Source organism: Electrona antarctica (assembly GCF_951216825.1).
Source record: "Electrona antarctica genome assembly, chromosome: 16".
NCBI lineage: Eukaryota > Metazoa > Chordata > Actinopteri > Myctophiformes > Myctophidae > Electrona > Electrona antarctica.
Genome location: NC_136797.1, coordinates 18257125 through 18281840, shown reverse-complemented (window position 1 = coordinate 18281840; position 24716 = coordinate 18257125). Strand labels below are relative to the sequence as shown.

At 43.5% G+C, this 24716-nt stretch overlaps 1 protein-coding gene across 2 annotated transcripts in view; it reads left to right on the top strand.

Annotated features, from left to right (window-relative positions):
* trabd2a (TraB domain containing 2A) overlaps window positions 1–20769 on the top strand; it is a 244018-nt gene extending 223249 nt beyond the window's left edge. For both annotated transcript variants that reach the window (XM_079524601.1, XM_079524602.1), the window contains 3 exons: window positions 2062–2152; window positions 9541–9807; window positions 18420–20769. In XM_079524601.1, coding sequence (XP_079380727.1) covers window positions 2062–2152; window positions 9541–9807; window positions 18420–18627 — 566 coding nt within the window. In that variant the 3' untranslated portion in view covers window positions 18628–20769. The remainder of the gene's footprint in view (window positions 1–2061; window positions 2153–9540; window positions 9808–18419) is intronic.
* The last annotated feature ends 3947 nt before the right edge of the window (window positions 20770–24716 follow it).

Sequence of the window (24716 nt, the reverse complement as noted above, 5' to 3'; positions counted from 1 at the left end):
GAGGACGCTGGCGTCGACTGTTCGCCGCTTCACCTCCCAATGTATGAACCATTGTAAAGCACTTTGAGCACTTGGAAAAGCGCTATAAAAATGCAATTCATTATTTATCCATATAGTTTAAAACCTGGTCTTAATTGCATCGTTAGCACTTTCTTTCAGTGATGTATAATCACACAGCACAGATATCCAGGACACGCAACCAGAAAAGAACAGACGTCATGTTTAATATGAATTAAACATGGAGGGAGAAAGTAAAAAAGAGCAAATTAGAATGTCCCCTGACCATCCTAGGTTGTTATCTGTCAACAGTTAGAGGTTGTTGACAAGGGGGCATGCAACATGGCACCCATAATGCAACGAGGGCAAAGTCTCAATGGCTCAGGGCCAGATTAGAGTGCTGAGCTTTTTGTTTGCACGGCTCTACGATGCCATGGCTGAGCGGGCCCGGACAATGGACCCCCGCTGGCCTTTGTCAGCGTGCAGAGAAGAATGGAGACCTCTTGACATGGCAACCTGAATCCTCAATGCCCCCCACTTTACCTAGCTGAGAGGGTCCGCGAGAAAGAAGAAGGGGAGGGAGAGAGGGAGAGAGGGGAGAAGAGGTAATGGTAGAGGGAAAGGGGTGTATGACCAACTGGAAGGCAGGATGACAAGAGGAGAAGGGTGAGAATGAATGTTTAAGAGGGTGAGAGAGTGAAGCAAATGCAGTGGTGTAAGGTAACCAAGTACATTTTACTTAAGTACAATTTATTTTAGGTACTTTTACTTTACTTATTAGATATTTCCCTTTTTTGATACCTCATACATCGACTCCACTATTCTACGCTCTGAAGAAAAGAATTGATGAATGCTAGTTACGATTACGAATGGTCCAAGAATGGAAAGACATAGGAAGTAAGAGAAGGGATGGGGAGGAGTAGAAACATGGAGCCAAGAGCGTTGGGAGGAACAAACCCAAAGAGATCCCCTCTCGGGTCCATTTTTACACTTGTTGAGTTAGAAATAACACTTCCAGGATTTTGCGGTGTGGGAGTTGATGTCATTTCAGAGGATCCATAGTTGGTAGCTTTGGCCCAGTGGTGTAATGTTTTTCTTAAGTAAAAAGTAGCAATAGCACAACATAATAAAAAAAAATCTAACTTTTACTTGAGTCTTCTTAACCTTTTCCCTTCAGGGCTCGCCACAGCAAATCATCTGCCTTCATCTCACCCTGTGCTCTGCCACCAACTACCTTAATGTCCTCTTTCACTATATCCATAACTCTTCTCTTTGCCTGGCAGTTCCAACACCTTCCCTTTGAGTCTCGCTGATACCTTCCTATCACACATCACACCTGACACTTGAGTAAAAGTACAAAAGTATTATAAAAGTGTTTGCTTTTTTATATTTCATGTTCTACCTTGATCTAAATGCAGTTAAGTTGAAGGTGAAATGCACCTTGTGGTTGTAAAGCAGTCATACGGCCTGTAGCCATGCTATCCATCCAGAATCTATTGTCACGTATCCCTGGGAGAAAGCCCTAAAGCACTAAAAACTGCACTTAAACCTTTTCCGCTAGTCGGTGACACAATGACCCCCTGTCCGTCTATGGCTGTGTGCATGTGTGTATAGTATACTATGTGACATGACTGCAATATGAGCATCGTGAAACTGCGTGTGTGCGTGCGTGCGTGCGTGCATGCAAATAATAAAGCCTAGAACTTATTTCCATTGTGGTCCTGTCACAAACAACAGAGAACGGTGGGGGTAAAAGACAGTAATGTAATCAATTAATAATCCTTACTTTGGTCATGTCATTATCCAACAAATGACACTTTTTGAAATAGTGAAAATAGCTGATCTACATGCTCATTGTGAACCTGTAGATCGGCTATTATCACTATTATTGCATGGCATTAATGTATAAATACTAATCGATCAATTAATCGATTAGTAAGAGAATGATCATTAGTTACAGCCCTAAGCGTAAGAAGAGTTCACTCATGTGAGTGAACTGACTGACAGTCAGTCAGTCAGTCAGTCAGTCAGTCCTAATAAGTGACCAATGCGTTTGGATTGCAGGTCATTTCCTGGGCAACAACACCGTGATTGACGTGCTGCGTCGCCAGGGATACGAGGTGGAGCACACCCCCGCTGGGCAGCCCATTAGCAGGTAAACACGCACGCACGCACGCACGCACGCACGCACGCACGCACGCACGCACGCACGCACGCACGCACGCACGCACGCACGCACGCACGCACGCACGCACGCACGCACGCACGCACGCACGCACGCACGCACGCACACACACACACACACACACACACACACACACACACACACACACACACACACACACACACACACACACACACACACACACACACACACACACACACACACTTAAAGGAACGCTTCAGCCATTTTCAATATGATTGGTCCTCACAGTTCCTACCAATGGCATCATCGACGGGGATTCCAAGCTGATAGAACGTACAGCACTCTGCCTGGAGAGTTGGCAAGCCGTTGTTCTTGCATCATTCATCATCACTTTTCTGTCCTCACTTTGTATCCTCAATTTCCGTGCTCAGCCAATCAAATCATCGCTATGGGGTACACACAAAAACACAAAGCTGGGCATAGGAGGGTATAGCGCCCCTCAAAAATTGAAAATGTAAATTTCGCACATTATTATGAAAGTGTATATTTAACAACCCCTTCAAAATAACAAAACAGTATCCTGATGTCAATGGGGATGATGGGCGTATGTGAATTCCGGGACATGACGGCAAATATCTTCCAAGTCGCGCAGCGCAGTCCGGCATGTTCTGGAAGTGATATTTCGAGAGTGTAAGAGAAAGGATTGTGGCTCTGCTGTGGCCTTGACTAATTCTTGGGCTGTGGAGCGCCGTGTCTTGAAGTGATAAACAAGTTAAACCGCCAAAGCCAGACTTCTTAAGGGTGATAGTTTAGAGCAATGCTGCGGCCTTCGCTGGAATCCAATGTGGGAAACGGGCTTACCACTTGAAGGCTGCTGCACTCTCTCTCTCTCCTTCTCTCTGTTTTTCCATCTTTCTTTCCACCTCTCCTTTGTCCGTGGCGCTGTCTTCCTGTCAATGATGCCCAATTCATGTTCCATCGCATGACTGTCACGCTCCGGAAATGGCCGACCTACAACCTCACTGTGTTGCATTCGCACATTGTAACTCGTTTATCTTCAACTTGTGATGCCATTTATTTCCCTCCGCCTTGGTTTTCAAGGTATCTCTTTCACTCAACGTTATTCTTTTTTAACATTTAATTTACAGTATGTTTGAGAATATTCAGATTTTGTCTCCACGATACCTACAAAATGATAGACCTCAACCTTTTTAATTTTAAGGACCCCCGTTTCATATGGATTAGGCTGTGGGCCCCCATTCGATACAACTTTTCCCTGGACCCCACTTTGAGAACCATGGCGTTAATGCAAGGTTTCAAGCTTCAGGTCATAAAAAGTGTTCATTGTGAAAATTTCACTTTTATTGCATATGGCTTCAAAAGAGTAATGGACATGTCGGCACCTGCTATTTTTCAATAGCTAAAGCATAACATAATGCTAACACCAAAAGGGGCTCCCGCCCAACATGGGTTAAAAGGGATCATGTTTGCTGTACATTAAATAGAAGAACTACAGACGGGACGGGACGTAGCTGTGATGGCTCCCACTGCCCGGCCTGCTGAGGGGTTCCTGACGGCTCAAAACCGCAACCCCCAGTTGTCACACGTTTTTCCCCTTACCATCTGGTCACCCTAGTGTGGATAGAAACGGCTACAAAGACCGTTAATATAATAAGAGAGAGAGAAGACCGACCGACAGACAGAGAGGGATTAAGAGAGAGAAACGGACAGACAGACAGAACGAGGGAGAGAGGCAGATTTTATGACGGAACAAAAGCAACAATGATAGAAGGCCGATTGTTCTCCAGTTTAAAATCCTTGCTTTAAGACTTAAGTCGGAAACAATGCGATTTCTATTCTCTATAAGTGGCTGTGTTTTCTTTGGCTTGGACACAGCGGGGTACATGTCATCTTCACAGGTTGAGGTCGGAGCCGAACGGAGCTGTGGACAGTATGGGGAGGAGGGAGGAGGGGATGTTGTAGTGGGACTGGAGCGGAATGGAGCGGTGGCTGTCTGATGAAAGGAGGAGGGAGGAGGGGATGTTGTAGTGGGACTGGAGCGGAATGGAGCGGTCGGTGGCTGTCTGATGAAAGCACGCCAGAGGTGTAGAGCTGGGAAGTCAGTGAAACGCCGCCGAGCAATGTGGTATTGGTTGTTTTGAGAGTGGATGTGACCTCATTTCCTGGTACCACATGGGAGTGAATATGATTGGAATAATGTGTTTTTTTTTTTTTAAAGACACGATGGAACAAAGGATAGGTGTAATGTTATAATCTCTAACCAGATGAACCCTAGACGTCCTTCTAGGCATGACATAGCCTAATTGGTGAACATAGAAAAACTTGACAGAAAAAGGCTCACTGTATAAAAAAAATGAAGGAAAACTCCTTAGAACGAGACTTAAGAAAAGATCCTTTCTTTAATTTTAACATGCTCATAAAGTGCTCTGTGCTCAAAGTGCAATTAAAAGTAGCAAACGTTTTGGTCCTAAGACCTTCGTCAGTGCTATTCTGTAAAAATATGCACACAATTGCTGATGCACGGCCTTAGCTTGTAGATCGGATATTTGGGCTATTTGATGTACAGTGACGTATATAAAAAAAACATCTGAAATTAAAAAATCTGAAATTAGTTAATGCTAATGCTAACAATCTGATTGAATGGCTACAGAGAGGATGGAGTGTAGGGGCACAGTAAACTGATTATAAAATATAATTGATAGTCAATACTTATATATATATAATATCAATCAATGAAGTATAAAACAATGATGGAGCGGTTAATTGATTTGTTGATATAAATTTGTGTTTATATGAAAAGAAACACGCTTCTCGATCATTCCATTTAAAAACACGTAATCATAATCGCTTATAAGATAATCAACAGTTGCAGCCCTAATGGAGAGAGAAAAGGTATGGCAGGGACCTGTTGGATAGAGAGACAACAAAAGGGAGAGATGAGAGAGAGAGTGAGTGAGGCAGGAGGGTATCCTATTCCACCACAACGTTGTTACACATTATGATTTCTTCTGAAAACACGAGTCTGTGAAATTGGTAGGTCCATATTTTATCACTTAAATTGGTGTACGGTTTCATGGCCTGGCTGCAACTGTTGCCCTGCGGCCCTCGTGGGGGTATTTATTTATTTATTTTTGTCTGAGATCTCTCTCTCTCTCTCTCTTTTTTTTTTTTTTTTTTAGACTGGATTTCAAATGGGAATCATTTTCCAAGTAAGCGCAACTCCATAGTTGGTCTAATTTCATCTTGCAGACCCAAAACAGATGTTCTAAGTTCAGCTTAAGCCGTGGTAAAAAAAAAAAAAAAAGTCTGCAAATAATCTAAAACTACACGCAGTAATAATCCCTTCATTGATTATGCTTTTCTCAAGGACTATGTCTCACTGTAGATGTTATGTTTACACCTCTCTTTATTATTATTACTTTTACTCTTACTAATGTCCCTGTGGTGGGAACAGAATGTCAACAACTTAAACCTAACCAGAGACAGCTAGTGATCTGCTAATTGTGTAATAGCCATGTTTTGATGTGGAATTGTGGATGTTGGCGGGGAAAAATTAGCCTTTAGTTTTTAGCAATAGGCTAGCTTTAGACCAGTTCTACGATCACTGGCATTAAATTGTGTCCCATCTCTTTGACCGCTTCCACTTATCTTTAAGTGATTAGATCCAGCCATTCTTTGGTGAAAGCGTTCAACTTTGTCTTCCTCGGTTTAAGGCCTATTCATGCTCCAATTTTAGGTGATAAGGTGACCACCGAAACGGTGGTTAGTAAAAACAGATGTTTGGGTGAGCGGTGAGTCGCTTATCACCGCGGCATGACGTCATGTTGTGGTTTTCCCAACCACCTTATCACCTAAAACTAGAGTATGAATAGGCCTTAAGACAGTCAGCCTGCCCTGAAGCTCTGAGCCTTTGCTCAGGATAGAAAACAAAATGCATTGAGGAGAAACTGTAAATATTTCTGGCATTTTAATAGGAACATTTATACAAACAGACAGACCCTCAATGTGGAAGCAGCTAACTGAGAACACTGTCTAAAACAATCAGAAGAATAAAAATGCATAATCTAGGTGGCAGCGTCATTGCAAAATAGAATTAACATCACTTATTTAGGATAAGTAGTTTACTGTATATGTTTGTTAACCCTCAGTGCATGTGCAAGCTGGTGTTACTTTCTGATATTAAATTGAAATGCAAAAAGCCTTTTTTATAAAAGCACATATTTTTTTAATAGACTAATTATGTCTAATGATTAGAAAATAATTTGAGAGAAACAATATTTGTTCTTTTCTTTTTTGCACTTTCACAACAAACAAATTGTCATAAACATACACATAAATATGAAAAGAAATCTAGCATACTGAGGCTGTATTAATAGTCTGCAAAACATCACACACAGGCTTGCACGCACGCATGCATGCACGCAGCGCTCACGGTCGCACACGCGCACACACACACACACACACACACACTATTTTGGTTCCATTTGTACACTCTTCCCAGTTAAATGTACAGTGAGAATTTGACTGTGTACAATGTCCCTTGGGTTCCTCATTTCAGTCAATCGTTCTCTTTGTGTATTGGGCACACCACAGTCCTTCAGAGCTCCGTGTGGAGTTTAGAGTTTGATTTGCACGCCTCTTAAGCTGTTGTAATTGAAAAGGGGCCTAAATGGACCCGTGGCCCCCTTGACACATGTAAACCCCAGTCTAAATCAAACTTCTTTCTTGCCCATTGCTTGTCTTGGGAAAGTAGTGTGTTGTGAGTGTGCATGTGTCCTCAAATTAAGAAATTCTTACTCAGCCAAATGTTTTCTCGTTCGTTCATAATGGTTTCATTGCTCTAAAAAATTTGCTTCCTTAAACTATTATTTTGCTGCTTCTGTCCCCTTCTGTCTAGTGCTATTGTGTTTATTGGTAGAGAGCATGATTAGTATAGCAATCAAATACATTTTGTTAATTACATTAGTGGCTTAAATTAATTCTTTCTTCTTGAGTAATTCCTCAGAAGATACTGTTACATACGGCAGTATAATCGGAGAGTGTCAAAATGTACCTTTTTTCTTTTACAAGCGTTACCACTTTTGCTATGTGCATGAACCATGTAATATTGGACATTTATGGTCTGTTATAATGCCCCTGCATATAATGGCTATATAAACCCATGAACCTCTGACTCTGCCTTTGTTTTTGCTCACAAGAGCCCCTCTGTGAGCAAGCATTTCAGCATTATACTAGACTGGAACTCCTCATTTACAAGTTTTTACGCACATGCGCGATTGCACACGCCCACACACACACACACAGTACACCTCAGTTTCAATTTTGGTTGTCACATCACAAGTTTACAGGTGTAGAAACAGTGGCTGAAATTTTCCATACATGCTTCCACAAATTTCAGTCCTGGATACCAAGTTAAATAAATCCATGCGTTTTGGTTAACTGTTAGCTATAGGTATCTTGCTATTATGTCCAATGATCATTATGGGTGAGATAAATAAATAATATTGTGATGATAATAAATGATACTCTCACCCTGACCCTGTTCACCAACCAGCTTAGCATGACGCCTTCAAATCTAGTTTATAAGAAAAAGAAAACAAAAAATAAATCTAGTTTATTAAACCCACAGAGACACTTTCAACATGGCGTCCCTATTTTAGGCGTAAACACGGCAGCGACAATATGCTAATCATTATATATTATCGTTAACTTCTTAGTGTCTTACCAGTTCATTTGGGCACCCACTTGCGATAATCCTCACGACCAACAGGTTGGGAATGACTGGTGCATTCTACCTTGATACTGTGTATACACACACCATGCATGGGTGGCTATCTCCCTGTGGAAGGGGGGGGGGGGGGGGGGGGGGGGGGTGTGAGGGTGTGCGTGTGTGGGTGTGTGTCTATGTGCCATGGGGAGAAAAGGAAGTATGGCTGATAGGTGATTGGTGCCATCATCCATCAAGCAGATGTGAATCCCTCAGGCACGCGTGTGTGTGTGTGTGTGTGTGTGTGTGTGTGTGTGTGTGTGTGTGTGTGTGTGTGTGTGTGTGTGTGTGTGTGTGTGTGTGTGTGTGTGTGTGTGTGTGTGTGTGTGTGTGTGTGTGTGTGTGTGTGTGTGTGTGTGTGTGTGTGTGTGTGTGTGTGTGTACACAGTTCTTTAAGTCACTGAAAAATCACTGTGGGGTAGCAAAACGTCTCACTCCTACACACGCACGCATACACACACGCAATCACACGCATGTGCGCACACACACACTTTCTCAGGATGAATGGGTTTGGATATTGGAGGAGACACTGGAAAGCTGCAGATCATTCAGAAGTCTCTGTCTCGGGTGAAACCACAAGAAAAATGACATGTGTAAAAATGACATGTGTAACAAAAGCTTAAATGTTGGTAGCGAGTCCTTGTTTCGTGTCTGTGCTTGTTACTATACTTGTAAGGGCCAAATTGTAGGCCTTTAGGGGTTATGTGCATTCAATACTTGGATACGTTCATGCCTTGTGCCGGTGCCGTGAACTGAAAATGACGCTGCAAGCTTACAACGCATTGCAGCACAACACGTTCTGAGCTTGCAGATCCGCTAGTTTCAGCTTTAGGGTTAAAGGTACATTCAGTGATTTCACTTAATTCAACTATCACTTTATTTTTTCTTATTTTTGGATAATCCTCCCTACTATAAAGTGTGCTGACCATATAAGGAGTTCCTCCCTGTCCCCAGTGAGCCCCTGGGGTCAAAAAACCCTAGTTTTGGTTTGGGCTTTGGGTGGCAAAGCTTTCATCCAATCAGGATGAGCGGTGCCTTCCTCCAAACATGATCGAGTGTGGCTGGCATTGGTGCGCGTGCTGTTGGTCTGTTGTACTTCCCTTCCTACTTTTTTCTCCAAATCACCCGAATCACTGAATGCTCCTTTAAGGTAAAACATGACAAAACAAATTGCAAAAATAAAATAACATAAACATAACATAAAATGTCACTCCTAAAATGTGGATGGTCTCACAACAGTAGTTGTAGTATAGAGCACCAAAGTCCTGACGTCACTCGCTCATCCCCTGGTTTGCGGAAGTAAGATCTCTCTATGGAGAATATCATTGGGTCATCTTAAAACATTGGGTCTCTCATATTCACCATTTTAGCTACAGTACCGTACTTTATCATAGAGCTGTTGGCTGTATAATATATATAATATTGCATTCATACATTACATAAAATCCTCCTCTCCTCATGACAGGGAATTAAACAACCTTGGTTGAATGATACAGTAATATTCTATGTTATATTATCTCCAAATGCCTAGCTACAAAGCTTAACCCTCCTCTCTCTCTCTCTCCCTTTTTCTCTCTCTGTCTCTCTTTGTCACTCCTTCATCTGCAAGGAGGTCCAGGCCTTCCCCAGAGACGGAGGACAACCACGATGAACCCCCTCCGCTGGAGCCTTTTCTCCACGAGCTTCCCCACCACGACGAGGACCACCTGGGCCATCCCCTGGACACGGAGCCCCTGCCCCATATGCTCCTGCCACCGGACAGCCTGGAGCAGCTGGAAAAGGCAGAGAGGAAAATGATGAAAAAGAAGAGGAGAAACAAGCAGAAGAAACAGCGGCACCGGCATTTCAACGACCTCTGGGTCCGCATCGAGGAGAGGTGAGATGAGAAAGACGTTTGAGAAGAGACCCGAGTTGAGCGTGATTCGCACTTAATCGTACGCCGGTGTCACGCTCCATAAATAGCCAGTCATAACGTGTTCATGATCATAACGTGTTGCGGGTACGATGCCTCGTGACTTGTGAGCTTGTACATTGGCTATTTTCGGTGCGCGACGGGGTAACTTTACTTATGTGAGAAGTAATGTAAGGCAAACTTTTTCATGTCAAGGTACAAATGGAACCAAATGGAGCTGTTAGGGTCCATTTGGTTCCTATAGAACACAACTGACTATAGAACACGACTGACACTTCCTGATGTTGCGCTGCAGGCTAAACCAGTCAGTGTATCACATCACCGTACTCTGTGTGTGTGCGTGTTTTTGTGTGTTGTGTGCATGTGCATGTGTGTGAACACATACATGGACTGTATGTGTATATGCAACGCACTCAAGAAAAAGCCTCCAGTGCAGTGTGGTATAGGTCCAGACTGGTTGCATCCTGGTATAAGTGTCTTGGCTATGAAAACAGAAGCCTGGGAAATCTTAGACATCATCCGGTGTTGGTCTCACGATGGCTCCAGGCAGGGACTAACCAGCCAACAAAACAAGCTCACCTTTCAGAGGAAAACAGGGGACCTTGCCACAAGGCATGGTCAGCTCTGTTGACACCACGCTCTCCTTTGACTTGTTTGGATTGACCAACTGCAAGGCGATTATTGTGTTTATTGTGCAGGCAGTCCTGCTTTCATTTGATTTGAAGTTGTGTACAGTATGCTGTAGTGCCTGTTGAAAACAGTAGTAGATAATAGGGCTTTAAGCAACTATTCAACTAGGCAACTAGTCAACTAGTAAAAATCACTAGAATTGAAAGCCCTAGTAGATAATGTCATTTATCTATCTATAAATGCACCACATCTCTGTACGTCTGTACGTGTGTACGGCTGCACATAACTCGAGAACCGTTCGCCCCACCGACTTCAAATTCGACACACGCCCGGGCTCTGGACAGGGCCCCTGCCCAGGCTCCATATATGGAGCTGGCCTGTTCTGACATCACAACACTCCATATTTGGGCATGCCTGACACAGAACTCCATATATAGGACTAAAGGTACACAGAGAGACAGATACAGAAATCTCCATATATGGGCATAAAAGGGACACAGACAGGGTGGAACGGGTACTCTGAGGCGGGTACAACGGGCATTGCATAGCCAGGTGGGGCATGGATCTCCAACTTCCATCGTTACAGACTCTGTGCTCTATAGCCGGGCACCGGTCTAGTGACCATTAAATATAGATTCTCATTTCTGGCTCGATACCCATAGCCGTATTTATTCACGACGACGAGAGAACATGAAATGAGCCTCAGGCAATGACGAATGGCCAGGTAATGACTATCCTGTGTTAATTATGTAGGATTAATCAAATACTAAGATGTGTTACCCATCATCAAACTACATAATCGGACAGAAACATTAAAGCTGTGAGGCAAATTTGTCTCTACATTCTCCCTATTTAAATATTTAGATTGCTTTCTGAGTGCACTTGCATAGCGTTGCTGTCGGGCGGAAACCTCCTGTTCAAAACCTTCCAGGAAATGTAAAAAATAAAGTGTGTTCCAATGGATCTACTAGCTTCTCGCTCATTTTGTGTGACACTGGTAAAATACATGGTGAATTTATATAGTGCTATTATCCATTCCAAAGCTGCTTTACGTAGATTGTGCATTACATTCACCCATTCACATATATACCGATATGGAGGAGAAATCCATGCAAGGCATCGACCTGCACTTCGGGAGCAATTAGGTGTTCAATGTCTTTGCTCAAGGACAATTCAACACTAACCTCACGGTTCCCATCCGGCCGCTCTACCCCATGAGCCACTGCCGCTCTACCCCATGAGCCACTGTACCGCTCTACCCCATGAGCCACTGCCGCTCTACCCCATGAGCCACTGTACCGCTCTACCCCATGAGCCACTGGGCCGCTCTACCCCCTGAGCCACTGGGCCGCTCTACCCCCTGAGCCACTGGGCCGCTCTACCCCCTGAGCCACTGGGCCGCTCTACCCCCTGAGCCACTGGGCCGCTCTACCCCCTGAGCCACTGGGCCGCTCTACCCCCTGAGCCACTGGGCCGCTCTACCCCCTGAGCCACTGGGCCGCTCTACCCCCTGAGCCACTGGGCCGCTCTACCCCATGAGCCACTGCCGCTCTACCCCATGAGCCACTGCTCTACCCCATGAGCCACTGGGCCGCTCTACCCCATGAGCCACTGTACCGCTCTACCCCATGAGCCACTGGGCCGCTCTACCCCATGAGCCACTGTACCGCTCTACCCCATGAGCCACTGCCGCTCTACCCCATGAGCCACTGTACCGCTCTACCCCATGAGCCACTGGGCCGCTCTACCCCATGAGCCACTGGGCCGCTCTACCCCATGAGCCACTGGGCCGCTCTACCCCATGAGCCACTGGGCCGCTCTACCCCATGAGCCACTGGGCCGCTCTACCCCATGAGCCACTGTACCGCTCTACCCCATGAGCCACTGTACCGCTCTACCCCATGAGCCACTGCTCTACCCCATGAGCCACTGGTCCGCTCTACCCCATGAGCCACTGCCGCTCTACCCCATGAGCCACTGTACCGCTCTACCCCATGAGCCACTGCCGCTCTACCCCATGAGCCACTGCTCTACCCCATGAGCCACTGCCGCTCTACCCCATGAGCCACTGCTCTACCCCATGAGCCACTGCTCTACCCCATGAGCCACTGCCGCTCTACCCCATGAGCCACTGCTCTACCCCATGAGCCACTGCTCTACCCCATGAGCCACTGCTCTACCCCATGAGCCACTGCCGCTCTACCCCATGAGCCACTGCTCTACCCCATGAGCCACTGCTCTACCCCATGAGCCACTGCTCTACCCCATGAGCCACTGCCGCTCTACCCCATGAGCCACGGCCGCTCTACCCCATGAGCCACTGCTCTACCCCATGAGCCACGGCCGCTCTACCCCTGAGCCACTGCTCTACCCCATGAGCCACTGCTCTACCCCATGAGCCACTGCTCTACCCCATGAGCCACTGCTCTACCCCCTGAGCCACTGCTCTACCCCCTGAGCCACTGCTCTACCCCATGAGCCACTGCTCTACCCCATGAGCCACTGCCGCTCTACCCCATGAGCCACTGCTCTACCCCATGAGCCACTGCTCTACCCCATGAGCCACTGCTCTACCCCATGAGCCACTGCTCTACCCCATGAGCCACTGCTCTACCCCATGAGCCACTGCTCTACCCCATGAGCCACTGCTCTACCCCATGAGCCACTGCTCTACCCCATGAGCCACTGCCGCTCATGAATTGTTGCAAACATTGTTTTGAAACATGATATATGGAGATGGAACGTTTCTGCTCAACAGCAACTACATGTACTGAAGGTGTGTGTCTGTGCCTATGTGTTGCATATGTGCGTGTCAGAAGTATTTACATGCCAGGGTATGCCCCTGCCATCCAGACTACATGTACTGAAGGTGTGTGTCTGTGCGTGTCAGAAGTATTTACATGCCAGGGTATGCCCCTGCCCAGACTACATGTACTGAAGGTGTGTGTCTGTGCGTGTCAGAAGTATTTACATGCCAGGGTATGTATGGGTATGCCCCTGCCATCCAGACTCGTATATGTATTTATTCACTCTGTAAGGAACATAAAGCCTATTTACTATGGCTAGCTTCAGGCCATCATACACTGATGGAGAGACTCTGACTGTTTACACAGGATCAGAAAATCTGAGTCCATACTTACAGAAACCTGGTGTGCTGGCTGGAGATCAGTTTATGTCTGTCTATTAGGCTGAGTCCATACTTACAGAAACCTGGTGTGCTGGCTGGAGATCAGTTTATGTCTGTCTATTAGGCAGCGGTGGATTTACTCAAGTACTGTACTTAAGTAGCCTGACACACTGAATCTTCATCTATTTTCACGTCATCGCCAGAAGAACATATTTTTAACGGGCGTGGCTAGCGATTCAGGGGCTGGAGCCAGGCTAGGCTAGCCTGATTATCAGACTGTAGCTTTCTTGAAGCTTCAGTCTGACATTGTCTCCTGTCTGAGCGATTTCAAGGGGGAGGGGATTAGAATTTCCCTCAACCAGTAGCCATTGGTGTTGTTTTTCCCTCCTTCCTCTGTGTGTTGCGCTGCGTGATGACGCTGAAAACGGGACTCGGCGCTGATTGGTTGTTCGTTAGACCCACCCCCACCACCGATTCTCATTGGATAATACATTTTTGTACCGAAGAAATTATAGGTTCACAGTGCAACACCAGACCAAGAGACGGAGTCCACTCAGAGAGTGGGCGGGGTCTTTGGGCTGGATCCAGGCTAAGGCTAGGCTACAATATGTATTTATTTATTATTTATTAATATAAATGATATTTCCAATTTTCTATCATTTGAGTTCTACTCTACTACACCTCAGAGGCAAATAATGCACCTTTACTCCAGTACAATTATTTTAAGCTTTTTTGTTACTAGTTACTTTGTAGATTTAGATTATTATTACATTAACCACTACACAGCCCTATTTACATTTCATCCATTTGAAAATAGACTCACAATGTGTGAGCTTGTAGATCATCCTTTTGTACTATTGTACTATTCCAGACTTGTACTAGTACTGAAGAGTATTTCCAGTACATTGCAGTATTGATACTTGTAGATCATCCTTTTGTACTATTGTACTATTCCAGACTTTTACTAGTACTGAAGAGTATTTCCAGTACATTGCAGTATTGATACTTTTACTTAGGTAAGAAATGTCCACGGTCCACCAGTGGTATTGGGTCACTATAACGTTCAGTAATGGCATGCGAGGGGCGTGGTGAATCTTGATTACTAACCCTTTGAAATCCCCATAAAGCAAAGCAACCACTCGTCGTGCGGCGAGAATAGCCGCAATAAGCTCACAATGTGTTTAATGGCATGTTCAAAATAGGCACGCCAGGTTGAAAGTGGATAACCCTGTAGTGTAAGGGCAAGGTTTATTTTATTTTATTTTCCATGCCTATGCTTTTGAAATGTGGTCAGTTTACAGTAGGCAAAGACTTGAAAAATATTAAACACTCAAGTCATGTCATAAAGTCCTCAGTCTTAATTGAACTCTGTGGCTCTAAAAATGGACCATAACGGTTACATTTCTACACTCTCAGAGTTCAATTAACACCAAACATTTGACTTTGTATATTCACAACTCGGTGCCAAATGAACAGAGAGGGTCTATGGCCGTGGGTTGTATACATTATGTCTGAAAACCTTGTTATTTTTAGTATCTCGGACTAGCGCTTTAACCAGAAGGAAAGGAGTTGTTTGTGGACACATGTTCTTGAGTGTACACTGTGGACCTAGTTTGTATATTTTAATGTCTGAAAAGGTATTGCTCTAGTATTAATATTCAGTGTTTTCCAAGACCGTGCTGTACTGTGAGGCGTTCTTCCAGGCTTAATTCTTTCCACTGTGACGCGGACGGGGATGGATGAGGTAGAGAGTGACTGACTAACGCACACAGAGAGAGAGGGAGAGAGATCACTGTTGAGTAGGTCTCTGTGTCTGTATCAGGTTGAGAGAGAGTTGGACACTACAGTCATTTTTCTACACTCTTTGATACATGCACAGACAAACCACTAGTGTTATGCTTAATTCATACTCCCCAAAAAATAGCCAATCTGTAAGCTACAGTAACAAGGTGCTGCACTGTGAGCTTGTAGATCTGACTACTTTTGCAGCACGACCCATCATACGATGAAGTTTAAATTAGGCTTTAGTTCTGAGTGTCCATTTTTACAATCTCTGAGTTTAACTCCATTAACTCCATTCATTAAATTCAGAGAGATTAATACACAACTTTAAATAAATCTATTGTTACCTTCTCCAAACATCTCTATCCAAATTTAACCACATGAACCCTTGTGTCACTATTCTGGGGCAAATATTCAGCAGAAATAGCAGATATTTTAGTGAAGAAATGTCGGTGTGCATAGAACAAAAGGGCCACTCCTTTATTCCATTAAATGAAGTACATCTGGTGTTTAAGTGTGATTAAGAAAAGTATAGATACTTAAAATATTGGTAAAATAAAAGGACACCAAAATAGAACTTCTAAATACCTGTTCTGTAGCCTGTCTGAACTAATCATCAACATCAAAATCCATCTAGGAACTGGGGCCAAGAGCTACAGACCGGTTTAGCCATAAGCCAAGACCAATCAATGCAAAGTAAATATTATTAACTACAAACATATGCCAGCGATGAAAACACTTGAATTTGAGGCTAATTTAGAAATTGCAAGCGGAACGATTTGGGAACTGAAAAAGTTGCAGATGCTTATATGTTCTTCCATAAAAGAGAGAAGATAACAGACCTATCTGCACCAGTTAACCCATTCTGGGCGGGAACCCCTTTTGGTGTTAGCATTGTCATGCTTTAGCTATTGAAAAATAGCAGATCTACAAGCTCATAGCGTGCCACCGAGTGGCGCGCTACAAGCTTGTAGGTCTGCTATTTTTGAAAAATCGAAGAACGACTGACAGAAACATAGCTTTTTCAGAAAACTGTCAGGATGTAGAAGACATTTTTAGAATCTGATCTCTCCTACACTGGATGATTGGTACAAGGAGGTAATGACTGTGGTTCCTCTGGAGAAACTGACTTATCTCCTCCGTGATAACATGGATGGGTTCACAAAGGTATGGGTCTTAGATACAGTGGACCCTTCTAGACTGTGCTTCAATGTACCTTATTGAATGGTAGTGAATAACAAAGACTCTGGTGACCTGTAATGTAATCATGTCAAGACTGTGGTGTACTCGTTTTGTCTTTTTTTTTTGTTTGTTGTTTTTTGTCTGTGCATTGTAATGTCCGTATTGTGGTTCTTGTTGTTTTCCTATGCTATGTTAAAAAAAGAAAAATGTGTGGTTCTATATACATTGAATTGTGATTGAACAGTTGTGAAATCTCAGAACCTCAATAAAAATACATTGAAAAAAAGAATCTGATCTCAGGTCAAAATGGGTTAAAGGGGATACGTTTCATATTCACTTTTTATCTGGCTATTTTTCAGCTCCAAATAGAACGTGATGTGCGTGCATGCGTGTTGCAGATCTGCATCCCGAGAGAAAGTTGATTCTGAACTTGGCTAGCATTCCTAATCTAATGGGAAAGGGCAGTTACTGTTACCTGTCAGTTTAATGGCAAATGCTAACATGCTATCCTTTAGTTTTTTCCTCAGACCCTCCTGTCTCAATCTATAATCCTCTTCCTAGTCGCTGTGCCCATTCTAGCCTGAGCGCTGGCAAGTAGAGAGTTCCTCCTGACTTCAGGAACCTGTGTGTTTGTTTTGTCTGGCCGTGTCCCAGCCTTAACCACACTAGCCCCATTGGCCTAGCATCAAACGGAGAGGCAGAAACTATTTCACTGACAGACCTAGCAGGAGAGAAAATGAAACGAGGGGAAAGAAAGGCAGACAGAAACGGAGAAATAGAGAGATTTATACTTGTTTTTATACTAGGGTGCAAGCTGGTGTCACATGCAGAAAATAGCAAATATACAAGCTTACATCATGTTGCAATGCCGGCACGCTATCTGGTATAAATCAGGCTTTAAGCCTGATTGTACAGCCATGTTGCTCGCTAAGAAATGCAACCTGGCCAAAGAGGGGTGCTTAGTTTAGACTAGTCATTGGTTAGACATAAGGTTGGTGAGGGGTGCGTTAAGACGACCGGATTAAGGTTGGTGAGGGGTGCCTTAAAACGACCGGATTAAGGTTGGTGAGGGGTGCGTTAAGGGTTGGGAGAGGGTTAAGGTTAGGTTTAGGTGTGCTGCCCCGTGGGAGGTTAGGTTGAGGGTTTGAGATAGGTTGTAGGACTAATGAGATGGTCTAACCAATGACTAGTCTAACGAAAGACATTATAATTATTTTAATGCAGGTTTTTGCTTGACAGGGCAATGTAGAGTGACAGGAAGGCAAGTGAAGGGAACAAGATATTGCAGCTATGTGGCTTTTGCGGGATGCAATTTCAGGCCAGTTAATACATCTTGCTCTAATTGGAGCAATTTCATGTTTTATTTTGGTTTAAATCTTGTCTAGTGTATTTATATGCCGCTTTTATTAGTGATAGAATGCAATGCACACAATATATGGACCAACTGGTTGCCTGTTCACTATGCACACCTGCCCAGCCCAGCTTGCAGAGGGCCAGGTCGGATGTGGAGTCTTTGACTTTATAATGTCTTTTATATTGTTATCTTATTGTCACTGGCGTTACTAGTACTACTTAATTCCGTACTTGTTCTCTACCCATACCTGTATCTTACTGCGGCGCTGCTATAACAGCTGAATTTCCTGCACGATCAATAAAGGTCTGTCGATCTCTTTAAATAATGTCACTCCCTTGGATTACCGTTCCTTTATCCGACAGGGAGAAAGGCAGTCGTGAGAGAAACGGTTACATCAACGTGTATACAAAAGCCAGTAGGAGCTCATCGTCAAGCACTTAGTGCATAAGTATAGAAAGAAATATAACAATTATTTGTCCTTGTCATTTCTGTCTTCTCCAGCACTACGGTCCAGTCTCCTCCCCCGCCCCTCGTACGCATCATCAACGGATACATCACAGTGCGGCCGCCCGACAGAGTCCATGGTCCCTACAGTTACCACCACAGACTTTCGTCATCATCATTACCATCGTCTTCCTCGTCGTCCGTACTACCCCTCCTCTTCACATTCTGTCTAATTCTCCAACATATATCAACTATGCTGCTCTAGGTCTATGCTGCAGTGGAGCGTTACATAGTTTTAAGACTTCTATTCCACAAGCCCCGCTGGTGGCCCCTAGAGGCCGTGCTGCTCCCTACACTGTTTTCAACCAGTGTGGTTTGAACCAACGGACATTGCCACCCTTAAAAGATCCCTGTGCTCTCATTAGCGGGGGCCGATACGAGAAGTCTCATGTTGTCAGCTCAGAGAGCAAGAGAACAGACCTGGTAACGTGATTTGACCCTCTCATTTGGAGATCAGGACTCTTGCGTTCTCCAAGAACTCTCGCTGTGTAACTTTCAAAGAACACTAGATCACAGTGAAACACTCACACAGCAGGACATCAGGAGAGTCACAAGACTCTCCTGATGTTTAGGATATGTGGATCGTGCTAGAACTGCCCATGGACACTTGTTCTCAAGAGAATATACCCAAGACTCTCCTGATGTTTAGGATATGTGGATCGTGCTAGAACTGCCCATGGACACTTGTTCTCAAGAGAATATACCCAAGACTCTCCTGATGTTTAGGATATGTGGATCGTGCTAGAACTGCCCATGGACGCTCAGAGAATATACCCAAGGCTGGCGAGAAGCATAGGCGTGATCTGAATAGAAAATATGAGTCTCATAAGATAGCACAGGGTATTATAAATTGTAATACTGTGAGATGAAAGGTGACTCTTCTAAACAGGAGGTTTCAACAAGGATGCCGTTCCAATTATTTCATAGAAGATTATATTGCGGTGAATGCACCATTCACCAACATGTCTCAGAACATTAGATCTTACCATAGACACCAAAATCTGGGTATACAGATACAGGTACAAAGTCTACGCAAAATAACCCCTTGTCCCCCTCAATAATTTTGTCTTTGAGCAGGACATAATAAATCATTCAGGGATACTTCTAGAATGTCTGAATTGTAATGCTAACATGATGTTAGCCGAATGACAAGAAATCTAATGACCCTATTCTGGGTTGAACGATGGGCAGAAAATAGCAGTTATACAAGCTTGTGATCTTGTAGATCGGCTATTTTTGTGAAGAGATTTGGTGTACCAACTATAGAGCCCTGGGGGACTCCCCGGTCATCAGGTTAACAACACAACTATTCTACAGGTTTGACACGAAAAGTAATGGTGACATCCATAGAACTCAGTTTAGGTCAAATGTCATTGTGTTCAATTCAAAATGTGTTGCTGTTTCAATGTCACAACCATATCAGTATGTTTTATATTTGTGTGTGCGTGTGAGTGTGTGTGTGTGTGTGCGTGCGTGCGTGCGTGCGTGCGTGCGTGCGTGCGTGCGTGCGCACGTGCGGCAATAAAATCAGCTCTTATCTCCCTGCCATTGCAAACAGCAATGTTTTCTGCAGACTTATTCTTCTATTTTAGAAGAATGTTTTTAGTTTTGCATAACACTGTAGGGGGAAATTGTACATAATGTATCTACATATAGATTATTGTAGAAATATATATAAAAAAAATAAAATTATCAAAAGGTGTTGATGTTGTTGATGTTTTTCCTTTGTTTTTTTTTAAATAAATAAAATAGATATGCAGTATATTTTTGAGATTACATCAGGAACTAACCACCATAGCCCATGTCAAGTCTCTCTCCAAAGTGAATTGTTTGGAAGGGAGAGGTGATTGTATTGTATTACATCAGTGTTACCATTGGCTTTGCTGTATGGCATTGTGAAAAGAATTTATGTCGATGTCTTTATTTTGTTTTTGTTTTCACATAGAGATTATTTGTTTAATTTATTTGACTATTCAGTAGATGTAGGCCACATAAATCATTCCTAATGTTATTTCATTTGTTTTGCAAGTAACTTTCCGTTGCTGTCCATGGTGTCAAATACGTTCATGAATGCATTTGACACTATGCATGTTTTTGAAATGGGATTTGAAACTCCATTTTATTTTGTGAAAGGAGCATCACTATTACCGTTTTCTGTAATAAGAGAGCAGTAATAACCTATTCATTTTCAAACGCTGTCTTCACATATGGAGCACAAAACAAAGTATTGGTATTTCTGTTTTTACTTTTGTCATGTAGGTGATTCACATTTCCATTATGTGGCATGAGATGATCGTAATATTTTCTACTATAAAGTTGAAAACAATAAAGAATTTATCTAGTTAAACATCTGATTTGTACTTATACTTCTATACTAAAGCAAACCAATGCAAATTTGATATTCACCACTAGTTTAAAGAAGGCACCTGCTCTTAGAAAATGAATATTAAAAAAAGACAGAAAAATGTAAATGTCATACTGTTTAGAGATGTCAGACCGTGTCCTCGAGCTATTAAATGTCAAACTGAAATTGTTTTCTTTCCCTATAAATATAGGGGAATTGAGCCCTGGATTAGGTCAAGAAATGTGTATAAAGCAAATGAAGTATAGGACAGGACAATCTCTTAGTCATAAGTTCTCTTTAGCTGGTATATTTGTGCATTTTTGTACATGTCTGTGAGGCAGAAATGTTGACTATTTCTACAACACAGTGGGACTATCCAAGTGCCTATTTAAAGGTATATTCAGTGATTTGACTTAATTCAAATATCACTTATTTTTTCTTTTTTTCTGGATAATCCTCCCTACTATAGAGTGTGCTGATCATATAAGGAGTTCCTCCCTGTCCCCAGTGAGCCCCTGGTTTTCAGTTTCAGTTTTGGTGGCGGGTGGCAAAGCCTTCATCCAATCAGGATGAGAGGGGCCTTCCTCCAATCATGATCGATTGGGGGAGGGCCTTGGTGCACATGCTGTTGGCCTGTTGCACTTCCCCCCACTGTAAAGCGTGCATGTGCACATTTTGTTACCGGGGCGGACTGGGTGGTTTTCCAAATCACCCAAATCACTGAATGCTCCTTTAAGGCAAGCTACACCACATCACTATTTTGCGAAACCTCACTCCTTATCACAAACACCCTAAAAGCATGAATTGCCTTTAATACAGTGTGTCCAAATGTAACTGAAGTGCAAGGGGTCCGTAACGCACGCTCTCAGAGTTGGGAATGGATTGAATAACGCTGAGGGTTTTGCAGTGCATTGACGAATGTATCCCGCACGCTCTGCCTCCTGCCCTGACTCGGGGTTCACGGTGTGTTTATGTGAGGTTAATGTGGTGTGATAAGGGCGCATTTAGAAACCCTTTGATGTGCATATGTGGTCCACCACAAACAAGGCAGCTGCTCTGTCAGGGTACATTGATTTTTGCAGAAAATAAACAGGAAACCAGAGCTAATTGATCCTATAGATATACGGGAAATGAGAGTTAATTGATTTGTTGTATCAACAGGAAAGGAGACCAATTTACTTAACTGGCGGTGGTGGAAGTACTCAGACTACTTTATGTACTAAACGCTACATTTTGATGCCAATACTTTTGTACTTTTACTCAAGTACATTTTGAATTTCATACCATTAAAAATGGTGAAGCGGGAAAACCTGTCAGGTGAAAATGGGCGTGGCTTATTTGGATTATCAGGACGGAATATGAAAGATCGTACGTCTTGATCACATGACTATAGAGATCACTTTTACCAATATGTTTGCATGATGTTTGGACATAATACTGTTTTACTATGTTACTACGATATGTTTTGAGAACAAGCAAACTTAGGAAAAGCAAACTCCCAAGAGCCCCCCCATACACATCATTTAAATATTTGACAGTCTACGAATCGATTGTTTCTCCGCTCCATGTAAAACAATCTTTCTCCAACAACACCCCCTTAAGTTACTCATTCATTCCCTGCCAGAAAAAATAAACGAAGGTGCAGGTCACTCTTTTAATTCCCTCCTATAAGCACTGGCGCTGACAGATGTTGCAGCTCATTTACGTGCAAGAAATCATGTTGGATATAAGCAATGATGTGCATTTTTACCTCCAAACTGAACGAGAATAGACAGACTTAACAAGAATGTTCAATTAGCTGTGTGTGTGTGTGTGTGTGTGTGTGTGTGTGTGTGTGTGTGTGTGTGTGTGTGTGTGTGTGTGTGTGTGTGTGCACGTGTCTGTGTCTGACCCCTAAATCATTTGCTAGGAAAACAGTAGGCCTACGTATGCGTGTGTGCATTTTTCATTGCTCTTTCTATTTTGCATCCATGCATGCACACACACACACACAAATTCACAACAGCTACATTAGTAAGTTGTAGTAGAGAAGCAGTATATGCACCAACTGAGACAAATAGACAAGTATAGGGTTAGAATTAGGTACTTATAACTTCTATCAATTTCACACCCCATGAAGCCTTGAATTCACAGAGATTTCTTTTGTTTTTGTCACTTTCCTGAGCCAAGAATTTGACGACCGGCGGAGACTCAGTGGAGACTAAAATGGGGGCATGTGGCCACATATACATAATTTTGGGAATGAACATGTTTGATAACCACAGGTAGCCTATAGATGAGGCAAAATCACAATCCAGTTGTAAGTACTAGACTGAGCAACATGTTATTGTTCATTTCGATACAGCTCTGGCCAATCCCTCACAGCCTTGAATAAATAAGCAAACGTGTGTCTGCTCCTTTCGTCGAGACCATTATCACCGCATCAAGTCTAGCGGCCATTGGAGTGTTGTGAATCATAGTAATTAGTGCTGGTGCTAAGTGACTTCTCTGTATATTTACAATGAAAACGTCCCCAGGGCTATGATACCTTACCCTCACTGATCGGTGGACTTAGAGGAACTGTTCTTGTGTTTTCAGCCTGTTCAAACCAGACAGTGGCCTTGTGGTTAGAGCCCTGAAACTGGGAGGTTGGGGGTTCGATCCCCGGCCGGGTCATACCAAAGACTGTAAAAATGGGACCCAATGCCTCCCTGCTTGGCACACAGCATCAATGGGTTGGATTCAAATCAACTAATGATTTCCGAGCGCGGTGCACGCTGCGGCCCGTTGACAATGAATGGACGATTTTGAGTGTTGACGTAAACACAAACATTGCGTAACACAAACATTGAAGACGAAGGTGAAGACGCAAATTCTGATTGGCCGGGATGAGATGATGTATGATGATGTACGATGATTTTTATTATCTTTTTGACCTACATTGAACACAATCAACGTCAACGGCCAATAATGGGCCCCAGGAGCCCCTGTCAGGGCCTCAAACCCAGTACCGCACGGTCCAGTTTCACCGAAGGCCCCTGAGAGCCAAGTAAATAAACCATTGGCCCATTTGGCCCTGCACACACACACACACACACACACACACACACACACACACACACACACACACACACACACACACACACACACACACACATAATTGGCATCAAAACAGCACCATCTTTTCAAGCGATTATCCGTAGTCGCGGGTGCAACAGTTCCAGTTCCTCTCCAGAACAACATTATTTAGTAACTTCATCCTGGGGGATCCCGAGGTGTTCCAATTAAGGCCAGTTTGGAGATATAATCCCACCATCTGGTCCTTGGTCTTCCCAGGGGTCTCCTTACAGTGGGGTGTGCAACAAGCAATGTTCTAGAGGCATCCAATTACTAGATGGAACCACCTAGAATCCTAGATCTTTTCAACCAACAGATGATGAATTGAAGGATCGAGGGACAGCAGGAAAGCTAAAACTGAATTAAGTGAGAAGTGACTCAAAGAGAGACCCAGATGTTTTCAACACCTGGAGACAGATCATCAGGGGAACCATGTACAACTCCAGCGGGTCTCAAACATTTCCATGTCGAGGAGGACGCCCAAATTGTTATGCATTAAACGGACATCAATCTGAAAATATGATATGCCAAGGACAGTGGTGGAAAAAGTACTCCGTTTTACTTCAGTAAAAGTATCAATACTTCAATATAAGAATACTGTTACAAGTAAATGTCCAGAATTTAACATTTTCTTGAGAAAAAGTAGGCCTAGTTTTCAAATGTATAAAAATCTTTTGAAAATAGCAGGTCTATAAGCTCACAATGCGTCGCATCTCAATATTTCTCTCTGAGATGTAGTGGAGTAGAAGTTAAAGTACTGAAAATGGTAAAAGTCAATAAAAATCACACCCATGTGAAGTGAGTGGTGCAACTCTGTGTGCGGGTCCCCAGGGGGTCCCCGGAAGTTCCAGACC